The sequence below is a fragment of the Cephus cinctus genome, unplaced genomic scaffold (assembly GCF_000341935.2).
Source record: "Cephus cinctus unplaced genomic scaffold, Ccin1 Ccin1_scaffold0396, whole genome shotgun sequence".
NCBI classification, from domain to species: Eukaryota; Metazoa; Arthropoda; class Insecta; order Hymenoptera; family Cephidae; genus Cephus; species Cephus cinctus.
Window position 1 is genome coordinate 167,335 of NW_014333080.1, and position 20,534 is coordinate 187,868.

Consider the following 20,534-nt stretch of genomic DNA (forward strand, 5'->3'; position numbering starts at 1 on the left):
TTTAAAAATGAAAATGTCACGGGGACATCTTTATTATTACCCAGTATCTGATATAATAGTGGGCTAGTAGATTTTAAACTCGTACGACGCACCCTTATCTAGGCAATAATCAATTATTATACACATACATTCAGAGTTTTATTTCTAATTATTATATAGACTGCAGGTAGTCCTAGTGTAACATATAATTTGCGACTTTTCTCTCATACAAAAATCTATACGACGTTCTGTCTGCACGCACGCAAAATTAGTCCACCCGAGGGATTATTCCTTTTGAGGCTTTCTTTTTTTTTATTTATCTCACTACTTTAGCGACATTAGTTCCATTCACGAGCCATCGTGATCTGTCCAGTGAATATGCGATTTATCATGTAATTACGGATTAAAATCTCAGTAGAGAAAAAACTTGATAACCCAAGTTTTCGCGATAGGGAATATAATCATGATCATCGTTACGAAACTTCTAAATTTCCTTCATTTTGTTTTGTAAAAGATCTCAGCGGAAATTTATCGTAAGTAGAACTAAGGCTTGTCACATAGGTACTTCTTCATCGCTCTGTACAACGATTTTACATATAATGCATGAAACACGTATGATTGTGTTATCTGACATAAGAGGATAATAATCCACAACTGAATATCCTGTATGACACCAAGAAAAAAACACAGACTTGTTCCTATCAATACAAAATATACAGGATGTGCAAAGTCGCGTTTCTCTCATAGCTTTTCCTTATATCTGTAATTTCAAGATCAAGTTTGTATAAAGTAATCATTAAATTTATACAACAGTCTCTTACCATCCGCTGTCATATGAGATGTGGTCATTTATTATAATAAGTATAGTACAAACTTTTGGAATTTTCATTAGCGTTCACGTTATATTACACTATACGCCGCAGCCAGTATACTCATAGTACACTCGGCACAGCCTGTATACATTGCCATTAGCAATTAAAAATTTCATCGATACAAGCCTAGTATCTGTAATGCCAATTTTTATCGAATCTGCGTACCAAGAAAAAAAAAAAACATTGATGAGCTGCCATATGTTTTCCGAACGAAGAAGAAAGTAATCGTATCACACATCAAATGTACGTATATTCGCATTATAGAAAAGATCCTTTAGCAAGTCAATTCCGTAATCAAGAATAACGAAGCTATGGCCTTGCAAAGTGGAGATACAATAATTATAGGATCGTCAGAAGATTGAATTAGCAAAGAATGAAAGAGAAAAATCCATTTAACATCATTCAGTAGATAATTAAACGCTTGCGTATCTTGTCTAGTATAAGACAAATTAATTGTTGATAAAATAAATTACATAATTCGTGTGATTGCAAAGAGCCTTGAATTTCGGGTAGGTCAGGAGACGATTGCGCGAGACATAGGAAGACACTTCCTATAGCATTTTGATTGAAATGGAAGCTCTGAGTTTTTTCATTTTTTTATATAATATTTATTTTGTATCCTCTGAGAAGTAGATGCTAACTGTAGGTGGCATAGGGAATGTATTTTCATTTTCGAAGAACCTCGTGGGAGTAATCGTTGGAAGGTAGCAACGAGGCGTATCGAAAATGATTTATAGTGATATGAAGTGTATCATTTAACCTGTAGAAGACACTAGGCCAATTTTTCGGCTCTACATCGATCTCGCATTTTTTTTCCTCTACAGTATCGCTTTAACATGCGTATTAAACACCAAAGTCAAAAACTGTAGAAATTAAAAAAAGCTACCAGTCCTCTAAAGGTTAATGGATATTTATCGTTGAATGATATTGCTTGATTATTCTTTGCTGAATTCGTCATTTCGCTTGAACGTTATAGGCAGTGATGTGTAGAATACAATAAGTTTCATACAAATGACACAATTATAGAAAAATGACGAATCGCAAGCGACTATTGTTTTGTATAAGTAAATTTAAACATTCTATTGCTTTCGTGAATTTCTTTCAGAAAATTAAAAAGAAAAGCTTCAGACAATTAGCCATACGGATCACCAAGCACGTTTCAAGTTGCACATGGAGGATCAAGTAGTAAAAATATTAAAGACAAATACTTTAATTACGTATAATAGATGATAATGATTATGTATGGTCAGTGAAGTCAGTATACGTTGTGATACTGAATTCCGGTTTACCACTTATGAAGAATTTAATTTCTTGTTTATCATTGGCAGTAACAATTTTGCATTATTCAGCCTTATAGTGAAGCATAACACAATAGTGAATATGAAATAGTAGAAATATTGTGTTGCAAAGCGAAAGTCAATGACCACCGGTATCACATTCTTTGACTGATATACAAAATAATTGACGTTAACCGCGTGCTCATTTTAGACAAGGTTTAAACAGAATTTTTTGTCAAATTCAAAGAAACCTACCATTCTTTTTAATAAACAATTATTACATCCTATGCCCCCTTCAGTAGCTCCTCATCTCCATGCGAATGACTTACAATTAATTAGTTACCTAGTAGTTCATATATATACTCATTCTTATGTGTGTGTGTGTGTGTGTGTGTATATATATATATATATATATATATATATATATACTCATTCTTGCAATCACTCTCTCGGTCATGTACATTCATACCTTTTTTTATGTTGAGAGCCTTAACGTAAATAAATTCTATAAAAGCTGGCCAGTACATGAAAACCGAAGGCTTCCAATTTCTTAGCAATTTTACAATTAGAATAAATTTATCATTCGCAATGTTATGGAACGAAGCAAATGAAAAACTATTCCTCTAACCATTACTAGACCGAAGGAATTCGAAGGAATATATAATAATGGAGTATGTGTAAAAAGGAGAACCTACAAAACCAGAATAAAATATTTACCACTCCCTCAGCAAGTTTCAATAATATAAGAAATGAAGTACGAATTGGATCCCTTCGTATTTCGGTACCGAGCGTATTTCGCAATTACTATTATATACAAGCATTTGTTACTTCATAAAGTGCCGTTAAGTGAGAACTAAAGTTATGATAAAATAATTTTACAGACACCCTGACCTACCGCGATAAGTGTCTGATAAGATTTTCGATACCGGAAATGCTGGTCTTAAGTGGTCCAATTCCAAACACTCGTATCCGATTTTTAAGATGTAACGAAATATCTTATTTCTGTAAAACACCCGTATATCACCCCATCTGCACTACCGAACACCAAATAAAACTGACACAATAAATTTACCTCAAACGCATGAAGTATACAATTCTACGCCAATATATATGTTCAGATGGACTTGCACCACTTAAGACTCCGAGTATCCCCTCTGCTGCATCGCGTGCTGATCGAAGCAAGAAGAATAAAACTTTGTCCTTTTTTTCAAAGGACATCAAAAGTAAAAAGAACACTGACAGAAAATATCTAATCTAATTCCGAAATACTGTAGCAGGTATTATGACCACGTAAAAGTAAAATTAAACGTAATCGTATATATTTATTTTACATGTTATATCGATGAAACAGAAGGTATCCCCTATCGTATTTTTTCCAAGAGAAAAAAAAAAAAAGGAGAAAGAGAATTTGGAAGGGACCGTCTACAACGCAAAGTCGAAAAATTTTTATCAATGACAAATTGCACTATTACTGTAAATCATTTACGATCATTATGCATTTTATTGAGAGTCAGCTTCGATCTTCATTAAACTGGAAAAAAGTGGCACATGGCCCTCTACGAGGGCATAAAGCCATATGAAACAAGAAGAAGAAGAAACTGGAAAGAAAACTAATGTGTCTTTCGAATAACGGAACAAAAAAAAAAAAGGTAGTAAAAAAGTGCAATAAGTTGACATATACGAATGGTACGCATATCATTCCCTTGCGTTTAGTTAACAAATTAATAATTTTCATTATTAAAATTTTTAGCTGCGCGATACTTTCAAAAATGTATACGTCCTATTATATAAGAAACAGAAGAATGATGAAAAGTCAAAATAATCGATGATCGATTTACAGAATAGAAGATATCTAGAGGAACGTACTAACAGATATTCCTTCCTGCTTGGAATCTAGCAAGTCCAATTGATATAATCACTAGAAACCAGGCAGACTTGATTTAAGAAAAAGCAATTAACACGTTAAAAAAAGAGAAGAAGAAAATTAATTGCCGCAAGAGAAATGTGCAAGAGTCATTGACAACCTATGACCCGCGAGGAACGAACATTTTATCCTGAGATAAATCTGCTATGAATTTTACTTGCTATTGCTTCCATTCACTCTTTTTCTTTTTGTTTTTATCATTTATCTCTCCTTTGTATTGGATGTTCTTCGTGACGGAGCTGCGAACTCGTTAATCACTATACTATTCGATCCGCATCGAGTGGACTTTGTGTCTCTTTGAAAAATTGGAGTCAGCCACATCGCAACGCGTCGTTTGCGTCTAATAATTGGGGATATCAAAAATTAATGTATACACGTACATATAATCTAGCCAGCTATTTTCTATTACAAACTAGGAAATTATATAGTAACTGATATTCATATAGCGCTCGGTCTTAATAATATTATAAAACAGATTAGTCCGCCTGTCGATAATTATTATCCTTGGCGCAAGTTTCGATAAACTTTTTTCTAGCCCTTCGCTCAAAGGTTTCTGCATTTCTCAAATGTTTGAACGACGATCATTCTTCCGCCATCAATGTCTTCCTAATGTCGTCGTCAACCCTGTTACGAATATGACGGACGGAAGACTTAGCAAGTCTTATAGCATCCTTTCAATTAATCAACTATCACCATTAACGAACTGATGAGACGCGTCAAGTTTAGTCTCATAACATTACTCGACGTTTCGTCTATCTTCCGTGTAGAGTGAAACGAATTCCAATGAAATGAAATTTATGAAACAAACATGATTTTTTACTATTACCACTGTCTCCACCATACCTCTCTCATGGAAAATCAAACTGCCATACATGATGATCATTACTATCATTACCACTTAACACCGTCTTTACTAACTTTTTTTTTCTAAACTGCAGTTTTCAATAAAGAATATTGCACCTTAGACGTTGAGGGTATATGCATATGTATATGAGAGAGTGGATCAATTGTGAAAAAATATACACGGCTCTTTTTATCATGGAGCGAAGAAGTAAGACAACACAGTATGAGTGGCTGTGGGCGGAAGGAAGAAAGAGGGGACTGAGTTGCGTGAAGTACATATAAAAGAAAGAAGGGAAAAAGCGTGTGAATGAAACCGATCTTCATAATTTCTAGGATTCCTCACAAAAATAGTCTTCACTTGTAACCGTCCGTATGGGAAGTTTGTCTTGGATATAATTATTCTTATTGTTATAACTATTATCATAGCAAATGGATGTTTCATTTGCGTTAAAATCTTCGGATCGCCGTTTCTTCGAAACCAACTGGAGCGAATTGCTTTATGAAAAGAAAGTCTCACAAAAACCGCATACCTTTTACTGTTCGTTCAACGGCACTGGCGACGCCGTCCGGGTGACAATTAATACAGACACGAAGTCACACGAATGCATCACTCGACATGCCACGAACTTGACAGCCAACTCCCTCGTGAAAGTCCAAGCTCATTATCCAAGGGAGGCTCAATTATTGAAGATATAAATGGACCGAAAAGCTTTCTTTCTTTTAAATTCAGCAGGTCCCTGGCATCGTCGCTGGTCTTAACCGAATCATTTAGGCTCCGGGAATGCCACCTGACATTTGTAGACCTCTTCGAGCATCACTGCTTGACCTTGACTCTGACTCACAGTCACAGGCGTAGCAGTATTCACAACTACCACTTGTTGGGGCTGCTGCGCTTGCTGGGGTTGTTGTTGTTGTTGCTGCTGCTGTTGTTGCTGCTGCGCTTGTTGCTGTACCTGTTGAGCTTGCTGAGCCTGTTGAGCTTGCTGAGCCTGCTGAGCTTGCTGTACCTGTTGGGCTTGCTGCTGGTTGCTGGCGTTCGCCTGTTGTGCATTAGTCGTACTATTCGCATTCTGATTTCGCGCTGTCTGTCCATACTTTTCATGAATAGCGCGATGACGCTTTAAAGCAAAACGATCCGAGAAACCAATTTCACAGATATCACATCTATAACGACATATGAATATATTGGAATTGTGATTATAAGATTTTTATAACGAACAGGCGTAAAGAGTATTGGCTATCATTGACTAGAATCAGGTCAATTCTTTATGCAAGAAACTTACCTGTGAGGCTTTTCCCCGGTATGAACCTTCGCGTGATTCTTTAGGTGCGTCGCCTGATTAAAGGCGGATCCACAAATATTACACCGATAAGGCTTCTCGCCCGTGTGAATCCTTCTGTGATTCCAAAGTGTGGAGTGCCTCGCAAACGTCTTCTCGCACACCTCACACTGGTAGGGACGCTCTCCCGAATGGATCCTCTCGTGATTTTTCAAATGAGGACTCTGCGAGAATTGCATGCCGCATACATTACACTTAAATGGTTTTTCGCCAGTGTGAACACGCCCGTGGTTCTTCAAATACGCCGCTGCAATAGAATGATGATAATTTTATCTTTATTAGCAACAGATAGTATGTAGCTTTAAGGCACTTAGCATAATTTCAACAAATCCGGTAACCGCGTTACAGTGACTAAATGAAATCATGCGCCAAGTGAAGTGAAAAAAATAAAGATGAAGCACTCAGAGTTGCCATTCGATTCTTACCCTTCGCAAAGGCCAGACCACAGACTTCGCACTTGAACGGCTTATCTCCAGAGTGAAGTCTCTTGTGGGACCAGAGCGACGAGTACCGGGAAAACGTGCCGTCGCAAACGTTACAATGGAACGGCTTCTCGGGCTGGTTCAGACTGTTTTGCTTGCCGCCTGAAATTCAGAATACGACCGAGACGTTAGTTGTCCTCAAAGGGCCAGTTCTACAAAAAGATGCGGTCGAGGTTCACTCGTGAAGTATCCGCGAGACATGAGAAAGAGCGAAATTCCGCGAACAGCTCAAAGAACCCTTCTGTATCGCGATACACGTGTCGAATGAAGATGCGAATTGTTTGATCAAACAGAAGATAAAAAAAAGTGTGTGACAAGAGAAATCTGACAAAATAACATTGCGACTGATTCAGTCGATTTAAGTCGAGTCTCTAGGTTTCATTTGTGTAGCAAGATCAGTAGGTATACTATTTTCTTTTTTGTTTTTTGGACATATAAAAAAGAAGGGAAATCGCCAATGTCTTCTTAAGGTAATTTAAAAAATCAGAGAAGTATTTTTTTTTCTCGAGACACGTGATGACGACTTCGAAGGTATTCAAACGTGTGGGACAGTCCACATAGGAAGACCATTTCGCGACAATGTCGGTTCATGCGCGTTTCACACGGTTGTTATGGAGAAACCGAGGAAAAGCGATAGAAAGTTTTCGTGATGCGAGAAACGATTAGGACCACTCGTCGATCAAATTTATAAAACTGTCCCTTAGGGGAGATTTCATTCCGTGTAATCGTTCTTAAATTTAGATGCCGACAGTTCTACCCAAAAACAAAGAACACAATCCTTTCGTAAGGCGTTTACAACACTCTCAGTACACTAGCAAGTGATTATGGAAAGTGTCGATATTATCTACTACAAGAGCATGCAGAAAGTAAATGATGAACATGAATAATACGCGTTAGATATTCGTGTCTGTTCGAGTTCCACTATAAGCTTGTCATCCATTTTCTGAAGCTTTCTTTCCGGATATCTTCTCTGTGTGCCCCCTTAGTGCGTGCATTGGATTATAAATGTTTTTAAGAGAAAAAAAAAATCGATCAAGTGTAGCTCTACACAGATTTCTCAACAAGCAGTCAGAATTTATTTATCAGTGATGATTCTAAGCCACAATTATTGAATCAATGTATATCGTACGTTTGATTTTGGCCCTCATGCTAATTCCAAGATAGAGACGAGAACAGAAACGTGCTTCGATTTTACAAGGATGTAAGAGAGCTTAGAACTGTCACCATCTAAAATAACGGGAAGTCGGAAGAGTTCGAATTTGAACTAAGAGATCCCATATTTTTTTTTGGCTGTAATTTTTGTCCCACTTACTTCCTATGATGATGCGGCCTGTCGCCTTGCAGGTGCCGCACTTCGCAAGGGAACTGATTCCGGAATCTATGTTATCGTCGTGATTACCTACCATATACCACCCGATGTACGATCATGACAGCAATGAAATGAAAAAAAAATGGAAGAAAGGCGAACGGGGTTGCACAAAAAATGTTACCATCACGCGAAAAGCACCTTGATAAACTTTGACATGACAATGATCATAGGAAATGAAAGCTGATAAAAGAGAACTCGAACTTCGCTATTATTCAAGCACACGTACGTAATTGCTACCTCAGTAACATTTTTTCTTTTTACCCCATTTACAAGTTTGATGAAACTTACCAATGAAAATGATGCCTGTTCCGTTACACTTGTGACACTTGGTGACACTGGTGACTCCCCTTCGTTTAACGGGATGATGTCCGGGTTTGATCGCTGTACAAAAGACATGATTTTTAATATTACACCAATAGGATTGAACAACTATTATCACGACGTTCGATCCTGGGGCTTGTCTGAGGAGTGTACGTAATACTAGAAAAAGTCCCAAGTGTCATCTGTCAATGATGCAACCTCGAAGCATCGTTAATTGAATAATATTAACTCACTCTTTTTGACTTTGGTGGGATGATGCTCACAGGCATCTTCGCTACCGCAGTCTTCGCAGAGCTGAACCTTAGGCTTTTGATGCATATTCGTTTTGTGACTCTTCAATTCGCCCGGCAACGCAAAGCACGCCCCGCATACGTCGCACGTGTACGGCCTCTCCGGCGTGGCCGTAACGGTGACTGTGGTAGGTGTCGGAACAACTTGCTGGGGCTGCTGCTGCAGGTTGCTGGGCGTTGTATTGTGAATCCTTTTGTGGTGATTCAACAGGCTTATGTGGCCAAAGACCAGGCCACAAATGTCGCACTTGAAGGTCGCATTGGTCGCAGCCGCTATGCTCATCTGGTTCAGTAATGTGTTATAACCGACAGGTTGCACGTCGAAACGATAGCAACCCTTGTCGTCGGTAGTGATTGCACCGATTGTGCTCACCGCGTTTGTCTGAACTTTCTGGAGCATGTTGACATTGTAGTAGAAGGGGAAGTCGGTCGCTGTAGACTGCTGCTGGGTCTTGTCCTCCTTTTTCTCCGTAACGTACATCTGTTGTGATTGCTGCTGCTGCGACTGTTGACCCTGTGCAGCCTGCTGCTGCTGTATCTGCTGTGGGTCGAACATCGTAGCTTGTTGCTGTTGAATAAGGATTAAACACATATATCATTATTAGAACTTCAATATGCTTAAATATATAATATTCTAAACTTGGGAATTGAACAATTCCATTCATGTATTACAAGGATCTAAGTTTGATATGTTACTGGGATGATAATTTATCTAAGATAATATTAGTATTGTCGAATCACCTGTCGTTGATCGGCGTAACTCGAATTGCTCTGTTCAGACTGTTCTGTCTGAGTAAACATGGAACACTTGACGGGCGGCACAATCTGTTGGCTCGGCTGATTAGGAACCTTTATTAGATTCCTATGGTATCTGTGCTGCTGTTGCTGCTGATGCTGAAGATGTCGTCCTTCGTTAGGTTCAATCTGTATTATTTCGTCTTTAACAACGTGCTGCATAAGAAAATGATATATATGTATTATACATGGAAATACCACTGATGTATCAATTTTTTTGTTTTATGTGCAAACAAAATTATATAAAATGATCATCAAAGACATGCCCTTTTAGCTCAATTTTTCGAACGCAGTGCATACCTGCTGTATTTGATCAGGACGGGTTGTGCTCAACCACACCACGTTGCTACCATTTGATTCTAGAGCCATTGATGTGCCGCATTTGACCCTGCACAATCAATAGGCATCTGTTACAAAAATTAGGACTATGGCTGTCTAATAATTCTATTTTAAGGTCTTTAAAAAAAGAGCTATTACTCACATTGAAGTGAAACTGAATTTAAATATCAAGTTATAAAATACTTTAGATGCTATAAATATGTACAATAATGTACTCTAAAATTAACACACTAATGTATAATTTGCATCATCTATAAACTTGTACGATCAAATGTTAAGTTTATCAATACTGTATTAGAATAAAATTGAACATGATACTTTACACTGAATAACGTTAGTTAATGTTATAATTAATAAAATAATGCAAAGTTATAAACAGCCATAGTAATGAGGTCGATGGTGGTACGTAAGGCCTAAAATAAATTCCTCATGTATCGCAATATGGCCAAGAGTGGCTCCAATATAAATGCAAGTAATTCATGAATTTTTATTAAATAAAGATCTAGCACAGGACGCGTTACGCGTGAAATAAGCTGCAGGTAGCATCGCGGACCCCCTGATCAAAGCCAAGCATAAAGATATATAGCACATATACATTTATATCCACTGACCAACACTCATACACGAAATCACATATAGAAAAAGAAAGATGGAGATAAGCAATGAAAGAAAGAATGAAAGAGAAGGAGAACGCATAGTCCGATAAAGTGAAACGCACGGGGGAAAGAAAACAGAAAAGCAGCGCGGGAAGGATGATCGTGACCGAGAGACGCGCCATACTCACATGCGATATCGTAGAGGGATGCCACGAGCTAAAGTTCTCGTTTGCTGCTACCCGAGTGTCGTTCAGGTGCCATAACGGCAGCGCAGGCTTAGCCAAAGTGGCCTAGCTTTGAGTGGGTCGTCACAGGTGAATCGAAGTCGAAGACGGTGTTGGCAAATCGGCATACGAAATCACAGGGTCTTTTGGGATTGGGTGAATATAAAAAAAAATCGATGCCAAAATCCAACGAGTTGATACTTCTATCAGGGATTAAATAAAGCACGTTATCACATCCGCGTCACGATGAGGCTGCTTTTCGAACGAAAAGGGATGGCTACCGCAACCAGGTAGTCGATACCTTGCACGTCCCTATTGCTTGCTTGTCAAAGAAGAGCGTTGGCTCATACGGCGAATGTCGCCCAAGCGGCGACTCGCGAACGGCTCCCGAGCCTCTCGCTGGCATAAAATCGACTTTATGTTGCACCAGATAGTCACAAGACCTTCCCCCTGAGACTGACCACGTCTACAGGGCCCTTTCACGGCCGATCGGCGCACAAACGGATATACCGAGCACCGTCAACAAACTCCGCGGTAGCCATTACACGCGACAAGGATAACAATGGGCGGCGAACGAGGCATGCGAACGCGGGCTGCTTCCCTGCCTTTTCCAAAGCGCCTCAGCGCCTTCCGTCTACCTAGCCACCACCAAGGTCAATTCCCGGCGACGCCGTGTTACCCGCACGACCCTACCGGTGACTCCACGAACTTCTTTTAAGGCCGCGTCCGTTTACTTGACTAATATCACGGAGCAGACGCGCACTTGGACTTTAAGCCTAATTTACAATGGAGAAACCTAAAATGTCAGTTTACATGAAAACGTATAAGTCAGTGAAACATAAATCCTACAGATGGCGATATTTAGAAGATGTGATGTTATATAAAATGATTTTGGAAGCAACTTAATTTCTTACCCGTAACTCTACTTTGATTTGGGTTTTAACATACTTTATGGATGCTACAACGATAATTAAAAAATTTTGTTTATCTTATAAAAATTTAACTTAAATTAAGCTAATGATTGGCCAAGTACATCAAATTAAGGGTCCCATTTTCATCCTTACTATATGTAACTGCAATATGTATTGTGTATTATGTTTTATTATAATAGTCTATATTGATTGGTAAGTCTCTGTTTCATATTAGTAATTACAAGAATTATAAAATGAAAGTATATTCCTGGGTAAGCATCATTCCAATTTAAGCTAAAACTATATTGGCAACTTTCCCAACCATACGGAAAATCCCACTCCGATGTATCTATCTGAAATATAAAGAAAACTTCTTGAAAGTCACTATATTCACGTCAGAATTTAAGCTTTTCTCATACTTTTTAGAAGAACAATGTGATTGAACATAGGTACAAAGGTCAAGGTTGAATAATTTATTCAGAATTTAGGGTAGATATCGAAACACTCAAATGTAGCTTATTAACGACAAAAATTAGTCGTCGATTAGGTAGCAGCATTACGATTATTCTGAGGCTATATAAAAGGTACTTTACTAAATGCAGAATGTACGTAGTTCAAGCTATATCAAGAAAAGGTCTAAATGATCAAATAAAAATTACTCTATAAGAATTTCGTGAAAATAAGCAAAAAACCGTAGTAATTTCAAGCATTTATTAGAATTCCAACCACCAACACGCATATTTAAAAGAAATATCGGCAAATGACGTCAAGCTCTATTTTTATACATCCAGTATCTTTCGCCGAACGTAGTTGACAAATATATAACGAAAACAAATCTCATCCTCAAGTTGACTCAGCTTCAGAGAAATGTGTTCCACCGCCTCATAACCATCCGAAAAAGAAACCGATGGAAAACGATACTGCTCCTCTCGAAGAACGATCGTTCTTTCAAATTGTATCGGCAAGTCACGCGTGCTCGATTTCCCAGCGGAAAATCATTGATAAATCTTTTCTCGATAAGCCTCTGGAGCTACAAAAATTATGTTATTCGAAATTCGATTTAACATATCGCTCTTCCAATGTTACATTAAAAACAATTCTCCCACGTACAATCCATCATTAAGAATTTACAAAGAAACTTGCAAAAAGCATTTTGCAATTTTTTTCATACATAACGAGGAAGGTATACGTAATAGGTTAAATAACACGTTTGGGATAATATATAACTACCTTGTCAAACCATTGTTCTTAAATATAATTTATTTTTATACCAAATGAATCTTATTGGACAAACAAACTTGTCCACCTACGAACCTCTTATTGTTCCTATATGTATGCTTCGGCCCAACGTTACGCTATATACTGATTCAGAGACAGATTTAGACTCTAGTCGTCCTGGCTCAACCTGATGTCCCCCACCTTGAGTCAAGTTCCTCATATCTTGAGGGGTGATTAGCCTTTACGCAGAATTTTCATCACCTAAGAAAAAAAGTCAGTCAAAGTATTTCGCTTCGATTTATTTTTGGGAGTTATCCAGGGATCACATATCCCATGGTGAGGATCACTCAATTATATTTATCGTATAGGATGCTGCGATCCTGATGTACCATGATTTTTGAGAGTTAAAATAATATTGACATCTCCGACAGATTTGCGTATTTTTACCATAAAAATCGCATATTTACATTCGACAGAAGTCTAAACAATTTCAATGTGCATTTACTTACACTAGCGCTACATCATGGACACGGGAATATGCGTAACTATTTGAATTTTAACTATATACGTCTATCACGCGGTAATCCTAATGGTTTCAGAGAAACGTCCCAATCATATTCAAGGTTACCACTTACTTAAATCCATGATTTTCTGTTAGTCTCTAAAGAAACTATTTTCGTCTGCGACGCGTGTCTTGAACTCTCACTCTTTATTTTATTTTAATATCCTCTATTTTTCTCTCTTTTTCGCAGGTCTTTCGAAAGTAGCTATTTCTAGATGAGACTCTCCGGAATCTTTTTAACCTGACCAAAATATTCGACGATTCCACGTTCCTTGATAATTGCCAAACAGTTATTTTATACATAACCAACAAATTTTAAAATCATGTACTTGTTACTTACAGACAAAAAAAAAACGTACGCGTCTGTAACGTCATGCCATCTATGGGACCTACCTTATCCACGTAATACCAAGCATATCATTCCCTCAAGCTCCATTTACGTAAACGTGAAGCCGTCCCAGACAATACTTATGTCCAATAGTCATCTTTAAGATGTCTTAAAGACAACTTCTGTGTTATTAGACGTCTTAAAAACGACTTTTGGACATTATGTGTTATCTGGGGTATCTCATAACAGAACCCAGACACGTACTACTGTCTAACAGTCGTCTCTAAGACGTCTATTACGACAATTGTCTACCAAGTTGTTCTGGGCAACTAAAAGATGACTTCAGGATTACTTCGCAGCCTGGAATGATTCCGTTCTTAATCGAATTCGAATGATCATCAGAAGGCATTGAGCAACCCCCTATTTATAAATATCAAACTAGTAGTCCCCTGAATCATACGTTATTCCAAGAAATATTCTCTTCCTCGTCGCATCCCCAATAAGATGCTACTCACGTTTCCACTAAAAATTGTCGTTCTCGTGTGGACAAAATCATCTGCATAGTGACACGTCGAGCCGTATCTTCTCATCACAGTCCGTACTTACCATTTTAAAAATGCCTGATACACGGTATATCGGATGATAATATTTCTTAAAATATTTCTATGATCGTAATCAAAAAGACTATCAGGAATGACTTCCTACTGATACTTTATGATCCATAGTTTTAAATATTTATCTTGACATTATTGACTTCCGTCCAGTAATCTCCAGAATTCCTAGAACCAATCTAGCAACTTATGAAGATCATTTAATTACATCGTAGCTTCTGTTACAGATTTACCAAATTTTATTAATCCTGAATACTAATTGTGATTTATCCTAAAAGGTCCTTTGGACAGGGAAAGCAGCGCGACAATCACAGACGTAATTCATGTCCGACCATACGTGAACGTTACTACTGCTGCCATCAACTCACCTAACATCTGTCCTAATGGTGCTTCCATGTATCGACATAAAGTTCGGTAAAAGCTATTAGCTACCGCTTGATTAAACGCCGATTATTATCACAGGCTTTAAGTCTAATTCTGAATCATAATAACCAAAGCATACGTTATCTACTCTACTACGCAGCATTTGAATGAACCACTATTGATATTCGAAGAAGGTCTAGAAAAATCCATTTCCGTTAACTCCGTAGGACACCATTGATTCGATTTCCCCATAGAAGGAATTCGAAATTTCCCATTCCCCCTTATTTAATTTACTAAATGGTCTCTACAAATCCATAAATCGTAACGCTATTCAAAGCAGCCTTAGTCGAAAGATCCAAAATTAGTGTTCGCGTGAACCTCATTCCGACATTAAGGGGGTATTAGCTATGACTTAGTTGACACGTGGTAGAATTTAATGAGAAAAATAATACGTCACATTCACAGATAATTTTAGGCAGTGATAACCTCCCCAATGCTTCATGCATAATTTAAAATTTTCAGGAGTGTGACCCATTTTCTATCAGATCTTGTCGAAAGAATTAGTTCAGCCCTCCCTTAAGACTTAAGTGTATCCCTTTAAAGTTTTCAGGTGCAACGTCATCGCGTCAAGACGCTCTAGCCGATAGGTCCTATGTTGTTGCTGGTGCTATGGTGTGCGCAATGCCCTCGAATACGTAGACGCAAAGGTCAGAGGAGAGACGGTCGCGCGAAGAGTAATCGATAAAATATTATACTGTCAAGATAAGAGTGACCGAATTTGAATTGGAGGTTATCAAAGGCTCCAAGCAATGCACCGAGCGAGAGAATTTTCTTCAGAGTGAACGTAGTTTTCATGAGGAAAAACGCAACGCTATATACGTTGGCGGTAATGTGGGTCCGTTTGAAAAGACGCCGACGCCCGGCGTCTGCCCGTTCAGTTGACGCCGCGACGCTGCCGCGACAGGCAGGCGAAAGCTCGCCCCACTACAAAGCATTAAGAGGACAGTGCTGACTGAGAGCTGTACTAATTTTCATTGCTAACGTAACCGGACCGAGGAACGAGCTTGCGATCTGTATGGAACATAAAGACTGCATACTGAAAGAAAGCTGTCTAAGAAAGCTTGAAGCTTTGGAAATTCAACGTAATCTCGCGAAAGCTCGAATAATAAGATCTGAAAAAAAACATCGATTGCCGGTTAATTGAACGTACCCGTGTTTACCGATTTCATTAAAAAAAAAAAGTTAGATAAATCTCAAATACGTTAAACTTTCACTCTGTGTGTTTCGTAAAGTAAATATTATCCGTGGTGCGACGGATTGATAAAGTGAGAAAAAATTTTGCGGCAATTTTCAAGCGGTTTCCAAAAAAAAAAAAAAAAAAAAAAAGTCGAACTTGGATAACAGAATGAAAATTCAGCAGGAATTATAATGTAAAACTCAAGAACGCTGGTATATGTTTGGAATTTGAAAAGAACGGAAGAAAGTGAAGCCTAATACGGGAAAGTAAGTGGCGAATGACTGCAGGATGAAGAGGAGAGAATGAAAGTGAAGCACTCGAAGAATCTGTCAAACAGTAATATGTGACGTAGTTCCTTAAGAGAACTTTTCTTGAAGTAAGGAGGAAAAAAGCTTATTTTCATAAAGCCAAGACACTCGTCCAAAGACACTTTCATTTGTTTACACGATTACAGCATCTGCATCTGCGGCGATAATTTCGTGGTTTCTCCTTAATACTCAAACTCTCAAAGCTTGAACAGCGTCAAAAGCTTACGTTACGTATATCATATCCCTTATTCACGTCTGGGCCAGTATAAACCCACATTGTAAATTGTGATAATGGAATAGCGAATACAAAGACTCGCTAAAACTGGTCCCAGGGGTATAAAGGTTTTCGAGCTTACCAGAGCTATACGTAAGAGGGGATGATTCGTTTAATGTAAACGCGCCCGTAACAATAAGAAACAAGTGTGATGCACGCGCTGGATGTCATATAGAAATATATATATATAAACAGACAGAAGAAAAGTTTGCGATATAAAATAAATGAAGAGGCGATAATACAGAGTTAACTGAATATCGTTCACGTGAAAATCGCCTTAATGATAATTCTATGGGTGATAAGTTTGAACCAAATGCAAAAAATATTTTTCTGGTAGAATAAATAAAAAATTGTTTAATAACGACTAAATCAAGAAAATCTCATTTTTCTCGCGTTTAATGAGCATCGCCTTAAAACGTATTACAGCAGATTTAATTTCTCAGTGCGACGAGTAAAGCGACAAAACTCCAAGACGTTTTCAACAGCATTTCGCGTTAACGAATGACAAGGCAAGGAACAGGAAGAAAGTACGGTGTACCTGTCGCTACTGAAAGTGCCTGCGAAGATTTTCGAAAAACGTCAAAAGGAAAAAATACATTTTTACTGTGAACTGTCATTACGTTAATTTACGTACCGATCGTGAATAAAAAAAAAAAAGATTGTCTTGTGCGCGACTGTACTAACGCTTTGACATGTTCTTTTCTAACGACAGTGCTGTATTACAATTGTAAACGAATTCCTGATGATAATGGAAATTCCAGTGTACTTTGAGGACGTATTGGCGGTCTTTTTGAAACAGCTTTTGCACACCGTACAGTTATTGCGTGGACAGAAGAAATATTCGCTAATTGATAATCGTCCGAGTCTTCTTCGCTTCGTTTGACAGTATGCTCACTATCCGATATTTACGAAGCGAAACTGATTTGGCCCACCGCGATTAAAGTAGCTGGCATCTTTACAGTCGCGATTCGCGCGATAAATCGTACCGCAACGTAATCCTTATAAATGTGGAGCAACATCAGCCACGCCGTCCGTTTGTTTATAGATAGATATTTGTCCAAGGATATCCCTGGTATCCCGAAGGATAATAAAATTCATAGCTGTAGAATTAAGGTTACTCAACCTGGCGTTTTTACTGGGGTTACGACAAATTGGTCAATGGGATAAAAGACATTTGCCAATAAATGGTCTTGCCAAAAGAAATAGTCATTTAACCTCTTAGCCAAGCGATTGAATCGTCCATAACGCGAGAATCTACGAATTCGACTCATATTCGTTTGAGGTACGTACGTTAGAAAAATTTAAGTGTAATCCATCGCATCGTTCGCGCCCACCGGAAATGTAATTTCGGCCGGAAGTTCAAGGCAATAAATTTGTTAAACGGACGCTGACTATGTAATACGTTTCATGAGAATCAAGTGGAGCACGATAAATCGTAACTAAAAAAAAAGAAAAAATAGACAGTTTATCAGCGAGTCTGTAAAACTTTAATAATAGCCATAAGAACCACAGTGAATCTGGTGACACGGTTAAAACGGGTTAAGGAGGATCTTGACTGTTAAATAATATATATATATATATATATCAGCATAAAAATGTCTAATTCACCGAGAGTACGGCAATTGCCACCAAGGCCAAAGATCACACTTCCGGTTCCCGGACAGTATCCACAGTATCCACAAACGTCACTGGGATACGTAACTACTCCCTATGGACAAACGCCTATTCCGTTGACCCCGGTCTCGGGTCAACCTCATATGATGTATGCAAATAAGGCCAGTGGCTTCATGTTCGCGCAATTGAAAGGATTGAGAAATTTCACGAAATCTGGATTAAGCGTGGGTGAAAAATGCGCTTTCTGGCTCTACGAAAAGGTATCGTAACATATACTACGCTTAGGATACAACTAGAATAGACAAATCCCGTACCTGATTTCTTCTCAAATATTGCACTTGATTGGCTACTTAAATCCTGCAGGATGAAAACATACTCATTCGTCATATACAAAATCATCTTACTGCCTTAGGCAATTATTCGAGAAAAAAATTTCATCTTGATTTTCAGTTCAAATTATTTACCATCATATTTTAATCTATTATCACGAATACGATAGATAAATCCAAATGGAGTATTTTATTTTATTTTTTTATAAAATTTTACACGAGTATGAATTGCAAAACATTGCTTGATGTTTAAACTACTTTTTCAATTCCTATTAGGTCAGTTCTTGGAGCAAGAAATGGTTCACTCACATCTTCCTATTCTTCATCGTCCTTTTGTACAGTATCGCAGGAGCGATGATTTTTATTGCCGTCGAAGGAAATTATGAAAACGAGCTTCGTTTGGACATAATCAAGCATAGGTTCGTTTATCTTAGATCTAACAATGATTCACTGTACAGTTATTCATTCATGTATTAAATTGTAAACCTAATACCCTAAAACCCGTAAAATCGATTTGGAAATTTTTACCAAAAAAATATTTCATTAAAAAACCAAGGAACAATTGCTATTAGAAAATTATCCTGGCTTCTGCCAAACGATGTTGATGATGGGCCAGACATCGATCCCGAATACAAATGATATATTTTACGACAAAAACAAGCTAGCCTACATTTTCCCAGCTTAAAACACATACCGACCTACGCCTGACCTAAAAATCTTTATAAATTCCTTTATAAATCAAAATAATTTCTTAGACTAAAGCAGAAAAAATGGTTATGACGTAATGGCAGAACGTATACAAACTTCATTGACGAGTATGGAGAATCCCTTAACGTTACCTTGGTGTGTGGAGGATGTGCTAAATATAACAGACTCTAGCCCATGGGATGGGAATTTCAATATTTACGTAAAAACATTTCAAAATGTGAAAAATGAACCACGTGGTGTCATTTGGCTTTCCATAGGAAGGATACCAGTCTATTACTCGTTTTTATAAATAGCAGTCGAGACGCAGCAGCCTTTCAGCGTATATCGCGTCAATCGACAGTGCAATAATTGTCCGCAAATCTAGGCCGCTTGAGTAGGTGCATTCGCAGGGAATCAGGGAGTACATCGAAGAGGGGTGGTAAAGCACAGTGACGTAACACGAATTACATATTCGTGTATGATAAAACCTTTCAGCATAGATTGCATCGTATGCCAATGACGATATCAGCATTGGCAAAATATCCGCGTCATATTCGCAAAACTATTCACTCTGAATCTTCACTCCGAGAAAAAAACCTTATTGGATTTCGTGACCCTACCGAGAAATCGAACTTTGTAAATTCTTATTGAAAGAACCGAAGAAAGTTTCTGTTAGACTTGCTGAACTTGGCTAGGAACTTATGTGGAGCATTGAGAGCATTCTGATGTGTTATTATAGTCAAATTAGATATGACTGTGAAATTTTCATTGAAACGAGTACCGTGCAGCATCTGTCGAAATTGGCTTCAGTTGCTATTTGAGGTTATCTCAAAAATCCAAGGATCTCGTCCTCGAGCTTATAACTTTACGTAGTAAAGGTAACGTGGTTAGTAGTCACGTGCAATGGAGTCAGGGTTTTCTGATCAATGCTACCATGAACTAAATAATTTAGAGCACGCAAGGCCACTGCACCTTCCGGCGCCATGTGTATCTGTAAAGTATAGACATCGGAGATCTCTAAGTGTTAGACGCTCTTTTTGAACGTGGATGAAATGCATTATGGGTGTAGGACGATTCAATTTGAGTACTTTTTAGATTAGATTAGATTACTAATGATAGATAGATTACTACTACTTAGATTAAATTACTAATATTAGATGTACTTTTTAGATTAGATTAATTATGGGAAGATCGTAGAAAATTCTTCATTTATATGAATTCTTGCAACAAATGTTTTTTTTAAATCTATGTCCATTTTAGACGTGCCGATATGTATAACGTACACGTATGAACTTATGCAACGTTCAATTATGCACTTTCAAAAGGGATCGTAAGCTCAACTCAAAGTGATCATACGTGATACACTAGGTATTGTATGTACTGTAACGTAATTCTTTTAACTTGACCCGACACCGATAGCAAAACATACGAGGACGAACTA

General features: G+C 37.9%; 3 protein-coding genes across 10 annotated transcripts in view; 1 reads left to right on the top strand and 2 right to left on the bottom strand.

Moving 5' to 3' along the window:
* LOC107267286 (zinc finger protein 83) lies at positions 1-10,754 on the bottom strand. Of its 6 annotated transcripts, XM_025084499.1 has the most exons (10): positions 10,616-10,752; positions 9,793-9,880; positions 9,439-9,648; positions 9,071-9,265; positions 8,641-8,980; positions 8,375-8,467; positions 8,030-8,116; positions 6,661-6,819; positions 6,179-6,482; positions 1-6,059 (listed from the first exon to the last, which is right to left on the bottom strand). In XM_025084499.1, coding segments are annotated over exons 1-10 (1,878 nt in total). In that variant the 5' UTR covers positions 10,618-10,752; the 3' UTR covers positions 1-5,659. The 6 variants fall into 6 exon arrangements, with proteins under 6 accessions (XP_024940267.1, XP_024940265.1, XP_015594268.1 ...); XM_025084497.1 differs by having other exon boundaries at positions 8,030-8,095; positions 8,641-9,265; XM_015738782.2 differs by having other exon boundaries at positions 8,641-9,265.
* The window catches only part of LOC107267275 (transcription initiation protein SPT3 homolog), a 27,131-nt gene continuing 17,318 nt past the window's right edge, over positions 10,722-20,534 (bottom strand). Inside the window, exons 6-7 of one of the 3 annotated variants that reach the window (XR_003059544.1) lie at positions 12,877-13,041; positions 10,722-11,915 (exon numbers count right to left, since the gene is read on the bottom strand). The gene's annotated coding sequence lies outside the window, so the exon portion shown is untranslated. Of the gene's footprint in view, positions 11,916-12,259; positions 12,593-12,871; positions 13,042-20,534 lie in introns of those variants that run through there. The other 2 variants (XR_003059546.1, XM_015738757.2) reach the window with 2 other exon arrangements.
* LOC107267266 (TWiK family of potassium channels protein 18) overlaps positions 15,575-20,534 on the top strand; it is a 16,720-nt gene continuing 11,760 nt past the window's right edge. Inside the window, exons 1-2 of the mRNA XM_015738735.2 lie at positions 15,575-18,337; positions 18,683-18,825. Of these exons, the coding sequence (XP_015594221.1) occupies positions 18,059-18,337; positions 18,683-18,825 (422 nt within the window). The 5' untranslated portion in view covers positions 15,575-18,058. The remainder of the gene's footprint in view (positions 18,338-18,682; positions 18,826-20,534) is intronic.